At 43.9% G+C, this 21262-nt stretch overlaps 4 protein-coding genes across 4 annotated transcripts in view; 3 read left to right on the top strand and 1 right to left on the bottom strand.

Moving 5' to 3' along the window:
- The window catches only part of skib (v-ski avian sarcoma viral oncogene homolog b), a 35374-nt gene extending 33542 nt beyond the window's left edge, over positions 1–1832 (top strand). Inside the window, exon 7 of the mRNA XM_030091516.1 lies at positions 147–1832. Coding sequence (XP_029947376.1) covers positions 147–368 — 222 coding nt within the window. The 3' untranslated portion in view covers positions 369–1832. The remainder of the gene's footprint in view (positions 1–146) is intronic.
- Positions 1833–4666: 2834 nt separating this feature from the next.
- On the top strand, positions 4667–14549 carry plch2b (phospholipase C, eta 2b). Its single transcript, XM_030091515.1, has 19 exons — positions 4667–4850; positions 5875–6021; positions 6782–7025; positions 7101–7230; positions 9297–9467; positions 10176–10269; positions 10360–10563; positions 11696–11816; positions 11894–12065; positions 12148–12264; positions 12336–12419; positions 12544–12641; positions 12729–12817; positions 12899–13084; positions 13156–13263; positions 13352–13476; positions 13554–13638; positions 13729–13875; positions 14464–14549. Exons 1-19 carry the CDS (start codon positions 4739–4741, stop codon positions 14547–14549), a joined length of 2520 nt encoding a protein of 839 aa, XP_029947375.1. The 5' UTR covers positions 4667–4738.
- Positions 14550–14685: 136 nt separating this feature from the next.
- LOC115388171 (uncharacterized protein KIAA0754-like) lies at positions 14686–15754 on the top strand. The gene has a single exon (XM_030091129.1). The coding sequence runs from the start codon at positions 14686–14688 to the stop codon at positions 15739–15741; it is 1056 nt and encodes a 351-aa protein (XP_029946989.1). The 3' UTR covers positions 15742–15754.
- Positions 15755–16374: 620 nt separating this feature from the next.
- On the bottom strand, positions 16375–20883 carry grik6 (glutamate receptor, ionotropic, kainate 6). The gene is made up of 10 exons (XM_030091517.1): positions 20773–20883; positions 20517–20600; positions 19042–19073; positions 18752–18931; positions 18433–18656; positions 18165–18262; positions 17856–18073; positions 17199–17418; positions 16865–17109; positions 16375–16479 (listed from the first exon to the last, which is right to left on the bottom strand). Exons 2-10 carry the CDS (start codon positions 20578–20580, stop codon positions 16375–16377), a joined length of 1386 nt encoding a protein of 461 aa, XP_029947377.1. The 5' UTR covers positions 20581–20600; positions 20773–20883.
- Positions 20884–21262: the final 379 nt, after the last annotated feature.

The following is a 21262-nucleotide window of genomic DNA, read 5'->3' as shown; positions in this document are numbered from 1 at the left end:
ATAATTATTATCTTAAAGCGCACAGAATGTTTCCTCGTTTTACAGAAAATAAGACGCTGATTAGCCGCGACATGACTTCTGGATGTTCTGCCCTCGGTGCTGACTGCGTTGTGTTGTGTTGTGTTGTGTTGTGTTGCGTTGTGCAGATCGAGGAGTTGCACACGCAGCTCCAGCAGGCCGAAGCCGACCGCGAGCTGCTGAGGCAGGAACTCCAGCAGGAGCGAGAAGCCCGGCAGAGCCTGGAGAGCGTGGTCAAAGACCTGCAGGCCCAGCTGGCCCTGCAGGCCGGCGGCAGTCCCCCCGGAGAGCCCAAGGACACGGACACAGACGCACACAGAGCGAGCGCACAGCTCACCAACGGATCCTAAAGTTGCACATTTATTAAAGAAAAAAAAAATAAAAACTGGACTCAGAGACTCAATGAAAAAGGAGCATGTTCAAGGACTTCATCACATCCTGTTGGGAAAAATTCATCAACGTTGGTTTTTATAGAAAAAAAAAACAAACAAAAAAAAAAACAAGTCATATGTAATGGTATACATGAATATAATAATGACCGTATGAATTTAATGAATGAACTGGAAAGTAGCATGATGTCTGAGCATGTTTTAGAGCGTGGAACTCGGAGAGACTCCTTCAGCCATGAACACACTTCTTTCCAGAGACGTCAGAGCCCTCGGTTCACACACCCCACGCTGTCCAAGGACTTTGGTTTTGGTATAAGCTATTCTAAGATGTGCAAATATAGCTACATAACACTACTTGAATATGAAGGGAAGAAACATGAGCAGACGAGGAAACTCTTGGTGCCACAAAAAAAAAACAAAAAAAAAAAAAAACATTGGTACACTCAAAGGTGTCGTTGCAGACCACTGGAAACAAGAGACACAAGTTTACCACTATTTACTTTTAATATCCGCTTGCTTTTTATAACTGTGTAGAAGATGTACTTTTTAAGAAATATTGCTTGCGCAGCACTGTTAACCCACAGGCAAGATGAAAAAGAGAAAAAAAAAAATTCATCCATATACCGACATGTACGCATGTATACCAGCTTATCTACCTTTTGTATTTGATAAACCTGAAGTATTGGAGGTTTGGTGGGCTGCCTTCAGGTCCACCACTGTTTATGCTTAGATACTTTATGGAAGTGTTACTTTTCGTCGTTGTTTTCCAGTAATGTTTTTTTTTTTTTTTTTTTTTCCGCAACCAAACCATGTGGTAAATAGCAGATATTCTTGCCCATGTTTAGTCTCGATAAGCCTACAAACACACTCCTTTTAAAAAGAAAAAACAAGAAAAAGAAAAACCCTCGATAGCTGTTTATGTTGAAACGCGGTACTTCTGATTTTCTATGGAGTATTGTAAAATAATTTATATTCTACATTAATTTGCTGCCTAGCAACAGAAAGCATTCATTTTTAGTCACTGGTTTTAGGGCTCTTAAATCAACAATTGCTGTTTATATGAACAACATTTCTACATATATACAAAATATGGATATATATTTTTTTACTTTAAGAAAAAGGAATTGCACTTTTTAACGAAAGAACCTTGCATTGCGCATTGTACTCCCTGTTACATTTTTCAAATCACAAAGTTAAACATGAACTTAGAATTGAAACACACTTTCCCTCAGTATCCTCTGATGTAAATACAATGATATTGTAAATAAGATGTTTGTTGGTATGGTATGTTTGCTTGCTCCAGACTTAAATTGATTATGAATATTATTTTTTGCTCTTACTTGAAACCAAAAAGAGACTCTATTTGGATTTGCAAAAAAAAAAAAAAAAACAAGAAAAGAAAAGAAAAGAAAAAAAAAACAAAAACAGACCCTGCATTTTCATTGCTGAGCCCTGAGTATCAAAAGCAATCACAGGGCATTTATCTCCACACCTGAACTCCACACCAACACAATATTATGAGTTCTCCCCTCCTTTTCTTCTTTTTTTTTTTTTCTAAAGATTTTTATTATTTCATTAATTATAGAGTATATATGACACCACAGACCAAAAAACCGAAAAATGGATCTGAATTCTCTGCTTCCCAGTCAGACTAGAGTAGAAACGACGCCTCATCCTGGGTTCATCCTTCGGGTGCTCTTGTATATTTTAGACAAGAAACACTTTTATGTCTTATCATTATGATACCCTCGCTCAGTATTTGTTGGGTACAGTGTAATAGCAATATCCATTTTGTTTAGCTGATGCTGTTGTAGTTTTTGGTTTTGGAAGTGGGGTTTCACTTGCCTCTTGTTTCAATGTTTTCTTTTTCTTTCAGAAAACTTGTATAATACCCATTAAAATCTAAATCAGTCCCACTGTGTCTTGAAAAGGGTTTTTCTTTCCTCGTTTCTTTAAAATAAAAAAAGCGACAGGACATCTGGGCTGACTGTTTAGCCTCATATGCATGAGGAAAGAAAGCTGGACACAGCCTGGACTCGAACCGGGAACCGCCTCACAGTGAGGTGAGAGTGCTAACCGCTTCACATTTTAAGCTGCTCTGTAAAAGCCTGCATAATTGTGAAGGTCACAATTAATTTAGATGACGACCAGAAGGTTGTTTTTTTTTTTATTTTTTTTTTTTTTTTAAAAAAAAGGAAAAATTTAGAAAATGAATAAATAATGTCTGAATTCCATTTAGCTTCTTTCTCTGTACACTGCCTCAAATTAGTGTGCCACTTAGATAAATCAGATTCATGTTTTTCCAATGATAATCCTCCCAAAATATATGCAGTGAGAAAGTCCTGGTTGTTTTTTTAATGCCGCCCATGAATTATGCATCTTTAATGGACGGATCAAAGCGAGCAGTGGCACACTCTGGGTATTCCCGCTTTATTAAATGGTTAACGAAGGTCTCGGGGGCTGTTGTGGTTACATGCTGGGAGGTTTAACTGCAGGGTCAGCCAGTTTCTTTAAGGAGCATTTACTATGTGATTTAATGGCTTCTAATGAGCTGATTTCCTTGAGAGCGCGGCATCTTCACATCTGACGCCGTCTCGGAGCGCCGTGGTTTGTCCTGTTTTAGGAAACACTGAGGTGTTCAAGGGAAATTAACACTGGTGTCTGGTATATTCATGTCAAATATATCAGGATTACAAGTAGTTTAACGAGCAAACAAAAAAAGCACAGGGGGCTTTAAAAATACCTGATGGACGTAACAGGAGTGGGCAACAAAAATGCCCAAACTGCCTGCTGAAAATGACCTCTACCTTCAGATACGTGTAAATGAACTTGGGTTTTGCTCAATAACAATCATCTCTGGATAAAAAGCAGATTTTAACACATTTTTCATGAGAACTGTTTCTCTCACTCCCAATCTGGAAATCATGATTAAATTATTAAAAATGTAGATTTCAGTGAATAAAGGAATGAATGAATCTTATTTTTTCATAAACCATCTTTTTTTTTCATCATGAAACATAATTTTGTGAGGTTAAAAAAATGCAGTTGAGCTTGTAAAAGAGCTACATCACAACCGATAATGAAATGATGGCAAAAAAATATGATCATCTTAGACATAATAAAGCCAATAATAACAGTGATTTTCATTTGTTCCCTGGTTTCCCAGTGACACCCAGAGGGCCAGTCAAGCAGAGCTAAAGGGCCACATAAAGGTCCCCGGGCCTTATGTTGCCTTATGTTAGACTAATGCTACCATACTATGATAATACACCATGACAGCTGCTCTCAGAAATCAAGGCATATAATATAATTAATAAATATCCTAAAATCTGTATTTAAAGAAAAGAAAACCTCGAAAAAAGTTGAGTTTTCCAGAAGTGGTAAATCTGTTTTCCTTCTTTATTTAAGTAGAAGAGCAGATACACGTGTAAATTTAAAAAAAAAATATTTATCAGTAGTAATTGTAACTCTTTCTAGTTACAATTGTGTGAGTATTATAAAGTAAATTTTATTTATCTTTATTCCCTGTATGGAGAGAGAGTTCAGTGAATGCAGCACATGTACTGTATGTCACTGCCTGTAGGGGGAAATCATTACACACTATTGAATACACAATAATTCAAGCTTAACCGGCACAAAAGTCCCACTTTAAATACTGTTTCTGTCAAAAAATAGCCTAACACAACACTGCATAAAGTGTACAATAATTCCCGTGTCCTGCGTTTATTGTGAGTGCCACTCATGCAGTTACATGATTACTCACAGCCTTCCTAACCCACTCTCCTCTCGCAGAGGCTTACTGGTTGCGTGAAAATCCCTCCATGAAAGCAAGGCTGAGGCTTCCCTCCAGGATTACAGCTTGAGGAAGATTTAGAGACACAGACGAGTTGCACACTTCCCTCACTGAGCGCCTTCTCTACGTGCAACAAAATAAATCACGGCAGGATGAGGACGATGAGGAGGGCTGAACCCTCGGGGTGGGAATGTTTCTCCCTGACTCCTGGCGGGAAGACGAGGACATGCTGAGGCCGTGACCAGCTTTTCTCTGCGGAGCGGAGCGAGGAGGACGGGAGGTTCCTGTGGAGTGGATGGGACAGGAGAGCTGGAGCCTAATGCACAGTTCAGGGATGAGCGGCGGCCCAGCCATGGCTCCAGCATCCCCGGGCCTGAGCGGCAGCCCGCCGCTGTCCTCGCTGTCGCCCAAGAAGACCACCTTCCAGTCTCTGGGATCTCTGTCTTCTGGGAAGTTCTCTCCTTCTCTGGCGAGGGCCTCCAGCAGCCGTCAGGACAGGCGGGCCTCGGGCGGCCTGAACTCCCCCACGCCGTCCATCATGACCTCCCCGAAGCTGTGGCAGAAGGCGTCCGTCTCCAGACTGGCAGAGGAGTTCTTCTGGATCGGCGGCAGCGTGGTGGCACAGCCCAAATGGAGATTGGGACAGATAGGTAGAATACACTGAAATCCAACCTGCTCCAAACAGCCTTTAGTCTTCTTTCAACAACAGGCTTAAATGATCATGGCTCATTTTGCTGTCAAACTCTCTAAAAACATTGCATTACAAGCAGCTTGTTTAGTTGTGGTGCCTGCAAATTGCTTCAAGATGAAGTTGGAAGTATTGAGTGTCATTTCAAACTCGGGGCTCGTGAATCGAAGACCTCCGCCTTGGTATACTCTCTTGCAAACGGCTGCAGACAAAACAGAAGCGAGGAGCCGTGAAGCAGATAATGGGCATATGGACAGCAGACAATCCCGCAGGATTAGCCTCAATGATGTGCCAGGTCGAGTCACATGTATCTGAGCTTCAGATTACAAAGGTTACCTGCAACAAAAAACAATCACCTGGAAAATGATCTGAACAGGACGATATCCCATCCTGATTCGTGCTTTCTTTGATAAAAGTTACTGTTTGCGCAACATTTGAACCCCACAATGAATTTAAAGGTGGGAAAGTTGTAGGAAATCGTCATTACTCAGCACGCTCTCGTTGGCGGTGTTGCTTTTTCCACAGTTCGTTTACGGTGTATTCTTCTTGCAGGTTGCTTCATATTATTAGCACATAAACAGCTTTTGAAATCCGCGTGACGCAGCCTATAATCTCATAAACAAGCGCTTGATGGTAAACCTCTAATAACCTCGCATGCTTCAGGGAGCCCGGCGGAGTAATTGAAACGTCCTCCTCGTGTTTCCGTCTCCTGAACGTCAGCCGGTTGGATGATCGTCACGCTGTGTCTCTGAGGTGGAGACGCTTCACGGTTCGTCACGCGCGACACATCAAAGCGGGATTGACGGCTTTAATGAAGCTGCTTCACTTTCACCTCATAGAGAGAATCTCTCTGATTTGAGTGTAATCGTTCCTCGTAGCAGTGGAGTTTGCATGTTCTCTATGACGACAACATTGGGTTCTTGAGATGTTTTTTTTTCATAAACAGATAAAAAGAAGTGTTTGTGTGTCTCTGTGCTCCCCTGCAGTGGAGAGATGTATGTGCACCATGCAGACCGGCACCCAGATGAGCAAACTGAAGGGGAAGAAGAAAGGCCTGGTCCGCTTCTTCTATCTGGACGAGCACAAGTCCTGCATCCGCTGGCGGCCGTCCAGGAAGCACGACAAGGCCAAAAGTGAGGCGGCGACCACCCTGCTGCTCACTCCTGCAGATGTTTGCTTTGGTTTCACATTACGTCAAATCATCCCTGTGGCTCTGGATACTGAAAGAAAAACAAAAAAAGAAAGAAACAGTACAGTGTTGTGATTTTGAGAAAGGTGTCACTCGACACATCTTTGATCCACTTGAATCAGAAAGAAGAAGTGGCTTGATTTTGAAGTAAATATTCGTTTGCTCCAATTTTCATCTATTGTTGGTCTGTAATTCCCTTCTTGTACATAAACAAACATGAGAATTTCACATTTCTTTTCCATAAAGGAAATATTATACAGAACACCTTCAGCTTTCCACATTTAACCATGAAGTTTCCAGCTTGTCAGAAAACCAAGAGAAACTATTCTGACAGTTAACATCATCTGAACGTCATGAGGACAACTTAAACAAGTCTAAATCTGAGCTTTGATGAATCTCAGAGGGAAGGGAAATGTTTTTGCTCCCGCTTGGATGAAACAATTCAGCAAAAAAAAAGGGACTGCTGCTTACAGAAAGGTCAAACAAGCATTCAAGCACGTTGCCTGTACGTCAGGGTATTAAAAGTCATTTTTGATGGAAAAACTCACACAAAAATCATATCTTGAAATTTCAATACTTTACCCATAACCCCTTGAGTCTGTAAATAATCAAAGTGAAATATTGATCATAAAGACCAATGCCTGATTTACAACAGTTCACAGCTGTGAATTACTTTATGTCTTTTTTTTTTCTTCATGTTTCAGTCACTATTGACTCCATTCATGAGGTCTGCGAGGGGAAAAAGTCTGAGATCTTCAGGCGTTATGCAGATAACCGCTTCGACCCAAACTGCTGCTTCAGTATCTACTACGGCGAGCGAGTGAAGTCTCTGGACCTGGTGACCACCAACTCAGAGGAGGCCCGGACCTGGGTCACCGGGCTGAAGTACCTGATGGCCGGCATCAGTGACGAGGACAGCCTGGCCCGGAGGCAGCGCACCCGAGATCAATATCCTTTATCCACGGCAAAAAACCCTCAGAAATCAGTTAAATGGACGCGATCATGAACCTTAACTCGTCGTACGTGGTTACAGCAGACCTTCTCTGAGGCCGACAAGAACGGAGACGGCACCCTGAGCATTGGAGAGGTTCACCAGCTGCTGCACAAACTCAACGTCAACCTGCCCAAGCAGAAAGTCAGAGAGATGTTTCAGGTAATGTGGGTGAACCTTTTACCTATTTTCACTCTGCTGTCCGGTGAAGCTAAAAAAATATAGTTTGCTCATAGAAAATATTCATGCAGATTGGAGAGTCAAGTGCGTTAAACTGATCCTAAAGGCGCTGAGGCCAGCCACAGTTTAACAGACCACACTGCTAGTTACTAAGCCTGTCCAGAGTTTCAAACCGGTGACCTTCTGATCACAATCCAGCTACACGAACCACTTCCCCATTTCAATGTTTATCAAATGGAGAGCTTTACACCTTCATAGCACATTTTGGTAAAAATGAATGAAAAAAAAAAATTAAATGCGTGCTTCTGTGGGTTTAGAGAGCACTGCCGTTTTGAAAATTCATTCAGAGGTTTCTTTGTTGGTGAAGTAGCTTATTAATCACCATGCAGGGCAGAAAAAAGTTTTCCCTCCCATGTGGTGAAAATAATTTAGTAGAAGGAAGGCTATGTAGACTATGGGACGATATATCAGACATATCACTCCCTCTCAGCACTTCACACTGCGGTTTAATGCCGGGTTATGAAGTGGCTCATCATTTCTGCTTCGTGTGTTCGGCTACTGCTTTCATTTTTTCCATCTTTGGCATTCTGCTTTCATATTAACGGTATTTCATCTTCATGGATCTCAGAGTGAAATCTCTTATCAACTTTCACACTGTGAGGGTCTGCAGCGTGAAACCACTGAGGAACAGATACACAACACAGCTATAGTACAGAGTAGGTGTAGCAACTTTATGCAGGTTGATTGACAACTGACCCCCTCCTAAAATAAATCACAATGTCCCTACTGAAGCCAGACCACTAGTAAAACACAGATTAAGTTAGAGTGTAGTGTAGTATGTTACTTCGCTCTGCTCAGGTTAAAATCCAAGCCAATCTGTATGGAGTTTGCATATTCTACCTGGGCCTGCATGGATTTTCTCCTGGTATTCCAGCTTCTGGCACAATCCAAAGACATTCCGTACTCTGTGTGTGTGTGTGTGTGTTCTTGTATTTCTATCCTTGTTGGGGCCAAATGTCCCCACAAGGATAGCAAAACGTGGAACGACGTGCCTTGTGGGAACCTTTTTCCGGTCCTAAGGAGGAGAAACAGTGTTTTCTTGACCATGTTGTTGTTACTGAAAAAAGTAAAAGTGCAAAAACATTTCTTTAGGGTTAGGCTTTGTTGTGGTGTGGGTTAGGGTTAGGGTAAGGGTCAGGGTTAGGGGCTAGACATGAATGGGAGTCAATGGACGGTCCCCACAAGGATAGAAATACAAGACTGCGCGTGTGTGTGTGTGTGTGTGTGTGTGTGTGTGTGTGTGTGTGTGTGTGTGTGTGTGTGTGTGTGTGTGTGTGTGTGTGTGCTGAAGCCTGTCATCTTCGGCTGTCCACTGGGATCAGCTCCAGCTCCCTGTGAGTCTCGTCTGGATACAACAAATATAACAGATACACCGATAAATATAATGTACATACAGAAAAATAATTGATATTCAGCACAAAATATGATACATTTCCAAAACTGAAAGTTAAATTAAACATATCTACCATGGATTCCAGTTATCTGATGTTCATCTGTACTGTAAAGACAGCAATAAATTAAAAAAAAACTTAAAATATCAACCTGTGCAAGTTAAAAAAAAAGTGAAAAATTCTCAGTATTTTCATTTCCTTCAAAATCTGTTTGTCTGATCTTTCCTGTCATTTTCATCAGAGAGGCAGTGAGTCCAGAAAAAAAAAGGGAGAAAGGAGACGGGTCCAGTAGAGGAATATGTTTGTACAGTATTTTTGGCAGAGCGGTGGAGGAGCGTGCCACAGGAGGACCATATGGCTCTCGCAGATGGCTTTAGTTGCACTGCAAGATTGCTTTAGTCCAGTAGCTCCCTTCACCCCCCTTACTCCCTCTCCAAACCCCACCACCCCAAAAAAAACCCTTCCCTGTGAAGGGTCTCTGTGTTCTTGTTGCTGAGAGAGATTCATCCACAGGAGTACGTGTGGGCATTTTATCTCAAACACACACCGAGGGAGGGTTATCGCTGGCTCATAAAATAGTTTTGTCCCTATCTGCAGGAAGCAGACACAGACGAGAACCAGGGATCTCTTGGCTTTGAAGAGTTCTGCTCCTTCTACAAGATGATTTCCACACGCAGAGATCTCTACCTGATTCTGATCTCCTACAGCAATCAGAAAGAAGTCATGGATCTGCACGACCTGGCACGCTTCCTGGAGGCTGAGCAGAAGGTACAAATGAGTCAAAGCCATCACAGCAATCTTTCATTTCAGGAGGAAATATCACTTAATGCATTTGTTGTTACCCTCAGCATTTATCCATGCTGTTTGTGACCAGCAGTCGTCACGTGCACATGAGATTCACTCTGAATCACATGCATTCATTTAACCTGATGTCCATTTAAAGGAATAATCAAGGTAAAGTTTAGGGAATCATTTTTTGTGTGATTTTTTTTGCATAACGAAGATAAAAACAGATAAATAAAAGGTTTATAAATTCTTCAGCCTGGTTTTTCTTCTTGTTTTAACATCTGAGGATGGTTCAGAGTTATTATAACAATAATGAAGCTACAGAAAGTCACAAATGTAACAATAATCAGTCTACATTGATAATGGGGGAACACTTAGGCTTCCAGTTTCTGTTTTTTCATGCAGAAAATAATTTAGTTTCAACGGAATTTCGATCGGTGTCATCATTAATGATTAATCTGTTATTTCCAGGCTTACTAACAATGATGCATGTGCATAGATGTAGGGACTCTTGTTCTAATTTCTGGACCCTGTATTTTCTCACTTTCACTTAAATAAGGAAGCTGAAACTATGATTTTAAGTGAAAAAGAGACTTTCTGATATAGGTAGTGTAAATACAAAAAAATAAAAACAGCCGCCAGCCTTTTAAAAATGAGCTGATCCCTGTCCTGCCTTTGTTTCATGGACAGATGCGAGGCCTGACCAGAGAGCATCTCATTGACATAATCGTCAAGTTTGAGCCGTGTCCCCTAAACCTCCAGCGTATGGTTCTGGGCATCGATGGTATGTGAGTCTCTGCTTGTCAGTGAAACGTCCAAAGCATCACATGCGAGCCACGATTCAGTCATTTGGTTTGAACCTGTCCCTCCTCAGGGTTCACTAACTACATGCGGAGTCCCGCGGGAGACATCTTCAACCCCGAGCACAACCAGGTGAACCAGGACATGACGCAGCCTCTCTCCAACTACTTCATCTCCACGTCACACAACACCTACCTGACCGGGGACCAGCTGCTCTCTCAGTCCAGGGTGGAGATGTACGCCTACGTGCTGCAGGCCGGCTGTCGCTGCGTGGAGGGTGAGAGCCTGCGGAACGGCATCTTCAGCTGTCTCTTCGTGATTTCAGGACAAACTGTCACAGGTGGCCAAAGCACTAACAGTCATCTTCACAGAAATCTGTAAACTAAAGGGTTTAAGCTTGTTTTAGTTGAGGGGACACATGCAGCCCCGTTTGATCTTTATATGGACAAAAAGAGGGAAATACAACAATCATTTGTTGTCATGCTGATTCAGTGTTACAGTAAGCCTTTTGTTTCTCGCTGCATAACTACAGGCATTGCTACCATCTGCTGCTCAGGTGAAGGATTTCCTTTTTGAAGGAAAAATTAATTATCACTCTTGTCTCACAGCAAGAAGGTCATGGTTCAAATGCCTGTCGGCATGGCGTTTGCATGTTCTCCCTGTGTGCGTGTTTTGTTTACTTCATGCAATCCAAAAAAAATTCATGTGAGGCTAAATGGTGCCACTAAATTGCAGCAAGGTGTGTGTGTGTGTGTGTGTGTGTGTGTGTGTGTGTGTGTGTGTGTGTGTGTGTGTGTGTGTGTGTGTGTGTGTGTGTGGCTGTCTGTTTGTTTTGGGACTGGCAAACCTAAACAGTGTTCACACCGTACACCTTGTTTACACCATGCAAGGTCGTCATGAGGGCCAGACTGGACCAGTGTGTTTGACACCCCTATAAATACTGTACTTGTGTAAAAATAGGATGACTCAGGTAGACGTATCAAACATAATAGTGTTAGGGCAGTCACATTTTAAACATGATGAAATCAAATTTCAAATTCAAATTTCTAAGTATTTTCTGACAGCATAAGGTTACGTATTAAGGTTACACATTACACATAAAGTAAGGGAAAAGCTTGAACGTGACGTGAGCCTTAAGAGTGACACAATTATCAATACTTACAAACCTTCTACCGCCTCCAGTAAGAAAATTACCTTAAATTTCATATCCAGTTCAAATTAAAACTGTAAGATACAGGAAATTCATCCATGTTGCTGCTGCTGTTTTTCTCTGTTTCACCAAACTTTGAAACTTTGTGTTGTTACACCAAGCTATCAGGTGTTTAATGTTTCTAGCTGTAATTTGTAACCATTAACCAGGGTGAAATGTCTCCGGCTAACTCAAGCGTTTCTCATGCGTCCTCTGTCAGTGGACTGCTGGGACGGACCGGACGGAGAGCCCATAATCCATCACGGCTACACTTTAACATCCAAAATCCTCTTTAAAGACGTGGTGGAAACAATAAACAAATATGCCTTCACTAAATCACAGTAAGTGCTGTGGATGCTGGTTGTGTTTGCTTCACTAAAGCTGTGGGAGACATCATGAACCACCCCGCCCTCCACAGGTACCCAGTCATCCTGTCCATAGAGAACCACTGCACTGTGCCTCAGCAGAAAAAGATGGCCGCCTACCTGAAAGAGGTGCTGCAGGACAAGCTGGACCTGTCCAACGTCAACGCGCACGAGTGCAAGAAGCTGCCGTCCCCGGAGATCCTGAAGGGAAAAGTGTTGGTCAAGGTGCTTCTCAGTCCGCTGCAGTGACGATGATGATAGACAACACATGAAGGCCACATCTGAGGAGGAAGTCTTGCTTTTTCAGGGGAAGAAACTGCCGGCAAACCTCGATTCTGACGTGGAGGAGGGAGACGTGTCCGACGAAGACACCGGGGACGAAGAAGAGGAGGAAGACGATGATGAGGATGAGGATAACTCTCAGGTAGGGTTGGATGGATGGACAGACGGATGGATGGATGGATGGATGACTGAACTCCATCTTGACTGTTTCAGGATGGAAATAGCGTCACATCCACTAATCAACTAAAAAAGAAGAGGCGGTTTGGAAGATCAATCATTCGGAGCTTTAAAAGAAAGGTTTGTTGCTTATTTATTTCCTTCTTGCATCACAAATTGTTTAACTTCCACTAAATTACATTACCCATCACCATTTTAACAATTTAACCCTTCAACTGACTTCATTACAATGATTTTTTCACAGAGGAAAAAGAGAGTCCGTGTGAAGAACAAGGCCTTGTCTGACGGTGAATCGGACTACAGCAGCAGCAGGGAGAGAACACAGATTGTTTACCATCCAAAGTAAGTCCAGACACAGTATTCAGTCAGTCAATCAAGAGCAAAGCTCAGAGTGTTTGAGGCTAAACTCGTCTGTCGCCTTCCCTTCAGAAAGAGGAAAACGATGCGGCTGTCCCGTGCTCTGTCAGACCTGGTGAAATACACTAAATCAGTGCGCGTCCATGAGATAGAAACACAAGGTAAAAGCTTTTGGGGAGAAATAACTCAGAATGTTTTATGAGGGACCCCTCATGTTGGTGTTGCTGTTGTGTTTCTGGCAGCGTTCACAAACAGCTGGCAGGTGTCGTCCCTGAACGAGACGGTGATGAACCAGATCCTGCTGCTGAAGCCAGGTGAGCTGGTGCGCTTCAACCAGCGCCAGCTGATCAGAGTCTACCCGTCCAACTACCGGGTGGACTCCAGCAACTTCAACCCGCAGCCGTACTGGAACACGGGATGCCACATGGGTACGGCCGCTGTGAGGCTTCTCTGGTAATTTCCTCCGGCTTGTCATTAATTCACCACCGTGTCGTTTTAGTTGCGATGAATTTTCAGACCGAGGGTCGTATGCTGGAGCTGAACCGAGCCAAGTTCTCCAGCAACGGAAACTGTGGATACATTCTGAAGCCTAAGTGCATGTGTAAATGTACGTATATCAGTGTGGTGCGCTGAGTTAATCCCACCCTGTGTGGTGGAGGGTGTGATGACTATGGCTGTGTTTTTTCTTTTCTTAGCTGCCTTTAACCCCATGTTGGAAGATCCGGTACCGGGACACAAAAAGACTCAGCTGGTGCTGAAGATCATCAGCGGACAGCAGCTTCCCAAACCCAGAGACTCCATGTTCGGAGACAGAGGAGAGGTGAAAACTACAACACAAAAGTAGATTTACATCACTGATACACCTCAGATTTCATCTCTGAAACTCTCTGTTTTTAGATAATTGACCCATTTGTGGAGGTTGAGATCATTGGTCTGCCTATAGATTGCTCCAAGCAGCAAACCAGAGTGGTGGACGATAACGGTACAGCAGTGGTGGAAAACACACATTAAAACATCACACTGAGTTGACTTTTGTGTTTAACTACGTCTCTGACACGTCTCCTTCGTACAGGTTTCAACCCGATGTGGGAGGAGACCCTCGTCTTCAGCATCCAGATGCCTCAGGTCGCCCTGGTGCGATTTCAGGTGTGGGATCACGATCCGATCGGGCGAGACTTCATCGGACAGAGGACGATCGCGTTCATCAGCATGATGCCAGGTACGAGTTAGAATGAACCTCCAGAGAGGGATTTTGTAGAGTAAATATGTTACATTTTCCTCCAGTCCCTGTTAAAAGCACCCTGAAACCTATTTTACACAACCAGCTTAAAGAATATCGAGTAAAACTGAGCCAAGTACAGCTAGAGTCAGAACTACGAGTCTTTTGATTTCACCTCAAAATGTATTGATAAACACGGATATTTAGTCAAATTCACCGTTAAAACCTAGGCTGTCCACCTTTGACTTAATATTTTTGGGGGTTGGAGGCACGTAGGCAGACATGTTCATGAACACCTATTATATAGTTAATTTAAAAAAAAAAAGTGCAGATGTTGAGAGTTTAATTTAAAGTGTTTGTATCATTCACCTCAGGAATAAATGTTATAAGATACAGGGAAGAAAATAAATACTGACTGAAGGAGCTCACTAGTATTTCCCAGCATGCCTTCTTCTTTATAATTTTCAAGAAAAGTAAATAACTAATAAGTTGGACAACTAATATTCTGTCAAAAAGGAATTTTGTTTTGGCGTGAAATGTAAAAGAAATGAACACAAAAGCTTAACTTTCCCATCACTGTTTCTTCAGGCTACCGGCACGTTTACCTGGAAGGAATGGCGGAGTCGTCCATCTTTGTTCATGTTGCGATTCATGACGCAACTGGAAAGGTATGAAAGGACTTTCTGTGCCATGTTTAACCTTAAATCTCTTTTGATTTTGTAATAACTATTGCAATATGTAACACAGATTAAACCCGTGCACGCTGTGCAAGCAGCCAGAAAACACATCCAGAAAGCGGCTCAGAAGCACATGAAGGGTCCTCAGAGACAGCCGTCCATCGACTCCTCCGTCCAATCCTCCGAAGACGGGCGCGCGCTGTACTTCCGCAAAGATCTGGACACCATCTCCCAGGACAGCCGAAACGGGGAACTGTCTTTTCTGCTGCAGGGGCCGGCAGCCAAGGCGGCCATCCACAAAGGGACGCTGAGTGAGCCAGTGAAGCGAGCTCACAGAGTTAAAATTCATGAACCGCCGGAGACCAGGAGAGGCATCTTCAGCCGGATGTCCTCCACTGATTCCCATCATTCTGGCGTTGCGCCCTGCATGAGAGCGGAAAGCTTTGACCTCGAGACCTTTTCCCAGCCTTCTTGTGCCGACGGTCCTGCTCTCGACAGCCAAAATCCGATCATTCAAGAGGAGCTGGAGAACGAGTTACCAGAGTCAGACTGCGCTGAGCAGCAGACAGTTCAGACATCTGAGCCACAGCAGCCAGAAGTGTCTGGAGAAGCCCCCCCGGCCCCCCCGGCCCCCCCGGCCCCCCTGGCCCCCCTGGCTCCCCCGGAGCCCGACGGGGACATCGCCACCGCCACAGAACCCGATCCGCCGCCACAACCTGAGAGTCAGGCAGACCCCCTCCCTCAGCCTCAGCCTGTGCCACAGCCCGAAGCCAAAGCCCCCCCACTCGTCGCCCCGTCCTCCCCCGCCAGGGTCAGACGGACTTTAGAGGCCCCCGCCAACCCCCGGCCGTCCCCGCCCGTACGGACAAAGGCCCGCTCACGCAGTTGCCCCCGGAAACCGACTACCTCCCCGCAGACGCCCATGGCGAGCCGCAGGCCGGCCCTGCAGTGGCAGGCGCAGCGCGCCCAGAGCCACGGCGGCTACAGCCACCAGGCCAGCCGCATCCCCAACGGCCTCAGCCTGTCCGACAGCTCGTCCAGCAGCAGCGACAGCCTGGAGCTCCTGCCCCGTGGCGGCGGGCAGCAGGAGGGCACCCTGCAGAGGGAAATGAAGGCCCTGTTCGACCAGAAGATGAGGGAGATCCGCTGCAAATCGCCGCTTTTCCAGGACGGTGAGTATTTGAGGTGAAACAACAGAGAGATCTGCAGCCAGAGAGGAAAATGCTGGCTTTCCTTCTAACAGTTTCACTTTTGTCTTCGCAGATTAGGCCACAGTTTAGATTGTTGACATCAAGGTCCTTTAGACAAAGAAGATATGAAACAGCAACCACACACAGAGGAGCGAGAACAACGAGGACAAACTCACCAGTCAGCAGATTTTCCCTCAGAGCAGGATTACACGTGTGTTTATTACCATCTTTTAGTTCATCTGAAATGTTTACAATCATCAGTTTGTACCTATAACATGTTTCTAGATATAAATTTCATAATGCCACTGCCAATTTTACAGAACAACCTGTTAAAGGGTCAAAAACAGTAAATCAAGAAAGAATTGTGTAAACTTTTTTTTTTACAAGATCAAAATGCAGTGTTTCACTTCAATTTTAGAGTTGGTGCGTGCAAATAATAAATGATATATTTTACTAAATGTGAGTTGTTTTGTCATTGCAAATGTATGAAAATGTTTATCTAATCTACAAAAATCTGTAAAAGTTAAATTAGAGAATTAGAGTTTTTAATAAATATTAAATGAATCTGAAAGACCTATAAACTCCTAAAGAAATAACCTAAAGGTTAGGAAAAACAGTTTTTGAGACTGCTTCTACGCTTTTTCTTTGTCTTTTTCCACATTTTCTTGGGATTCGTTGTCGCTGTGGTTCCTCAAACGCAGACTCAGTTCTTCGGTCAGGACTGTGCAGCATGACTTCTGTGGAAAACCAGGATTATGAAAAAGACACAAAAACACACTGATTAATTCATAGTGAACATGGATGTATAGACAGACTTTTCAGAATTTTATCCATGTGACAATGGTCAGATTATATTCTCTTATGCCTCGATCTTTAAAAATGTGCTTGGTTGGTTATTTGAGTACTTTTACCTCATATTTTTCGCCATTACTCCTAATATTCTATCACAGATATCTGTGCTGTCAGGGATGTCAAACATGTGGCGCGAGGCCCTCTAGTCTGCCCAGGGGGATAATTTTGCTGTTTACGAGTAACTGCTGTCAGTAAAATAGATCCCGACAATCAATAAATAGGTTAGCGGACATAAAAACCGTGAAGGGCTGATTGCATTGAGGTACTTACCCTCTGCTCAGCTGCGCTCCTGCGACTCTTGGAAGCGAGCTCCAGGACGGCCAGCAGCGCTCCCAGCCCCAGCCCCAGAGAGAGGATCAGAAACAGGCCCTTGAGGCCGTGAGGCTGCGCCGCCGCCGCCCTGGCCTTGTCTGCGATGCAGCTGCTGGCCCACCACTTGCTGCGCAGGTAGGCCAGCTCCCCGGCCTCGCTCAGCTGCAGGATGGCCACACTGAGGTTCTTTATGATGGGAGAACCTGGAGGGGACGGAGGGGGGAGGTGACGGATGAACCAGGATGGGACCATCATCACTTTCTCACACTCTTCGATGAGGATTCAGACTCACCCAGGGCAGCTGCGATGCTGTAACCTCTCATGCCAATGACTTCATGAGCCCTGACCAGCTCACAGTGACGCGCGACGGCCAAGTCCAGAGAAACCGACTCCCCGATGAAGGCAAAGTTGCCCTCTTTAGAGCGCCGCACGCCTTCATCCATGGACGACACCAAACTTTTTGATCTCTCCATATGCTCATAAATTCTGCGGTACACAGGGTTGTTTGAATTCTGAATGAAGGGAAAAACCTTGTGTTCAGTCTCCACAGTACAGATCAAAAAACATCTGCTCATCAGCACTTCTTTGTATTTCTCAAAAATCTTTTCTTCATAAATGTTGCAAATGCACTTAAATAATTTCCGGTCTAGCGTTTTCAAGGTCTTTTTGCTTTTAGTCTCATTTATGAACACAAGGCATTAGAAATGAAAAATGTTGGCGTTCTCATCTCACAGAGAGAATATACCTAGTTTAATTCCACGCTTGGAGAATTTCTGTGTAGCGTATGCATGTGTTTTTCTCCTACTTCAGTTTTCAGATTTCCAGATTTTGTAAGGTGTGGTGCAGGCCTCTCCTAAGCTCCGAGTGGTGGTTGATGGAACAGATCTGTTGTTGGGTGTGCTTTACGTGACAGAAATAAACCCCCATCCTCCTCTCGGGGTGTTCTCACCTTGAAGAAAGCGAGGGTGGATGAGCCCGTAAGGCAGCCATACTCAATGGTGTCCTGGTTGGCCAGGTCCTCGAAGCCTTTCACCGTCAGGTGAGTGGATTCTGGGCTCTTGGAGGAGCTGAGGTTGGAGAAATAACAAGCCAGAAGGACGACGCTGAACACCCACCAGGTGCTGCAGATGACGCGTCCTGAAAGAGCTTTGGGATGAGGACCAGCGCCTGAAACACAACGCACAAAGGAAACCGAAAATTGAAGGGAATTAATAAAAAAAAAAAATTCTCCTTCTAGTGGTTGTATTGTGGGTGTTACCTTGTAGGGTCAGAGCTCCTGCTGTGTACCAGAGGCTGTGCAGGAAACTGAATGTGTTGGTCTCACTCTGCGGCTGACTCCACTCACATGGGCTGAGTCTGCAGTTTGCATATAAAAAAAGATTGTTAAATATTAATGTGACAACACTCGCAGGGATTCTCACTGCCAGATAAAATGTGTAATTGCCCACAGATGAAAATTAGAAGAAGCACATTTAGAAAGATCAATAAATAAATCATAGCCATCAATGAAAAGTTTCATCTCCAACCTGGAAACTATGAAGATGCAGGCAGCGGTGCCGACGTAGGCGATGAGTATTCCGACCCAGGTCTCTGCTGTGAAGGGCGACAGGAAATCAAAGAGGCCTGCTCCCTCCGAGATGTCCTTCCTCAGCAGGATGCTGATTCCTGTCTGCATGAAGGGTTTGGTCATCCCGACAGCTTTCTCCCGAGCCGCAGTGAGAGTCAGAGGCGCAATTGCGAGGTCGGCCTCCTGCGGAGAGGGAAGGATGCATCACGGAGGGGAATTCAAGCTTTAAACCAATTAGATTTTCACTTCTTCCTCAGAGCGGCGTTTTGTGTACTCACCCCCCTCACCACCTCTCCGATCATCCCGTTCCAGTTTCCGTTCTCATCCTGTCGTCCGTACGAAGAATCTTTCACCAGCTGCACTCGGTACTTGAAGCCCAGTTTACCGGCTATGTCTGAGAGCAGGTCCATGCAGAAGCCTTCCAGCTGTGCACCTTTGGACATGGTGTATGGATCTTGCTGAAAATAAAGACGTTTTCGAACAAGAATCAGTGAATTGATTTGACTTTTCATCTTCAGCCTTGTGCTGACAGGTCCATGTGAAGTCTGGAAGAAAAACAATGGACTACCTTGATTGTTGTGATCCTCAGCTCTGATTGCTCTGACGTTGGGGGAAACGGGAAGAGACAGGTGACATGTTAGTTCAGAAAAGGGCAGCACATTCTTCCAAATGGGCAAAATGAAAAACAGGGATTACTGTTGGCTACGTTTTACTCAGTGCTGCACAATATGAAACAAAAAGCAGCATGGTTTGGAGTCAAACAGTCTGTTCAATACATCCTGCCTCAAAAAAAGAGTGTAATCAAGCCCACAGGATGAGTTTGGAAAAATGTAAAAATAATCAGAAAGTAATTCATCGCAGTTCCAGTCCTGTTTCAGTAGATTAGAAGTCATGATTTGAAATTGAAGCCCAGAATTGAACAGCAGATGGCAACAATGTTTGAGAGATCAGTGTTACAGAACTGAAAGCGAGCTGCAGGAAGCATCATGCAACAAACAGGGAGAACATGCAAACTCCACACAGAAAGGTCCAGCTGGACTCAAACGATAGATATTGTCACCCATGACTGGGCAGATTTTGACTGAGTCCTTGCTTTAAGATGTTTAAAAATGGGCAGTTTTGGGGAAAATGTCCCTCGACACCTTCTGAAGGAACCCAGCTGTTATTCCTCTTGTCACTGAAATCTGAAATGCAAATACGGACAACTTAAAGAAACACAGCGGCTCCTCGTCCGTTTCCGCCTGGTCAAAGATCCTATTGTGCTCCTCAGACTGAACTCTGACTCGCAGAGAAGTCTGAGGTTAAACTCGGGGTGAATGTATCGACTTTCTATAGGCAGCAGAAGTTTCCGGGCTCCTGCCGATCTGGCCGCTCTCCTCTCCGAACCGCAAACTGTTTGAGCTCCACAATCTATTTAGAGCAGTGTGTTAATTCAAAGATTCTCAATGCCGTGGCACTGTGAGATGGGAGGGCAGTCAAAGAGTATCAAAAGACTCAATTCAGGCCAAGGCCTCGGGGATCCATCACCGCAGGGTGATCCTGACAACCGTCAGATCCTCCTTTTCAGAAGATGACACGTAGACAAGCTCTTCAGGCTCCTGTCATTTTCCGGCCGCTCTGAAACACAGCGTCTTTGTTCACCCAATACAGTTGATTTATTACCGTTCTTTTTGCTGAGATTGACAGTTGGCCCGCTTCCTTTTCTGTTTTTGCACAAGAGCTGGACAGGATGTGGTGCCACACTTTGATTTTCATCTGAGCTGACAGTTTATGTATTTATGTCTCGTCAAGGCCACGAAGTTTCTACTGCATCATGCCGAGAAACATGAAGAATTTGGCAAAGTAAGAAAGCAAGCTGTCAGCAGGCTGAGTTACAAACGGAGTGACCGGGTCAGACTTTTGAAACATCAACGTCCAAATGCAATATTTAGTTTTTTGGGCATTTCTCAGACTTCTGCACCGGTGCTCATTCACAAGATTCAGACATTAAATCCACATAAATCTCTTCTATAGTTGCTGCATGAATAGAGACATATCTCTTACCTGCAGTACACATTCCCATGTCCAGGAAAAACCCAGAAGACAGCACAAAAAACATAAACAGCATCTTGTCTCTTTGGGTTTGACCTAAGAAAACACAAATCTGTTGGTGGTGCATCAGATGAATGATGAAAAATCACTGCTACAAATTGCACTTTTACTTCACAAAATGCATAAGCAAGACTGAAATCAGTGATATCAGCACTTTAAAAATGATAATCAAGGCATGAGATTCTGGAAAGATCAAAGTCTTCTGTACCTGAGAAGAGTCTAAGAAGTGATTGCAGGATTGGCAGCGTTACGCAGATCCCAGTGAGCTGTGAACCCAAGTTTTCAAATTCGGATTGTGTCAAGAGACACCAAGCAAAGTTTTTGTGGGTGGAGAATGAGGACTAATTTTGAAGGGGAGGAGAGTCGCAGCATGAGGTACAAACACAGTTTGCAGTGTGTAAAAAACAAACAGAAGCATAAGAGGAAGCATTGAAATTAAAAGCATAATAAGCAGCCGTGGCCTTATAAACAAAAGCAGTCACCAAGTGAGTATATTGTGGACTAAGATGGATATTTGAGGATCAAGAAAGAAAATAGTAAAAGGTGAATAAAAATGGGTGCAAATACTCACATTATAATAAAATATTATATTGGGGCACATACAGTTTTATAAAAATTAACGCTGCTTTGATTTATTTAGAAATTAAATACTCATAATGTACTTGTAAAGTTTGAGAAATTTTATTTTTTTTCTCCAA

Source organism: Salarias fasciatus, chromosome 5 (genome assembly GCF_902148845.1).
Source record: "Salarias fasciatus chromosome 5, fSalaFa1.1, whole genome shotgun sequence".
In the NCBI taxonomy this organism is placed as follows: Eukaryota; Metazoa; Chordata; class Actinopteri; order Blenniiformes; family Blenniidae; genus Salarias; species Salarias fasciatus.
The sequence above is the reverse complement of the archived record's forward strand: the minus strand, read 5'-3'. Positions and strand labels throughout refer to the sequence as shown.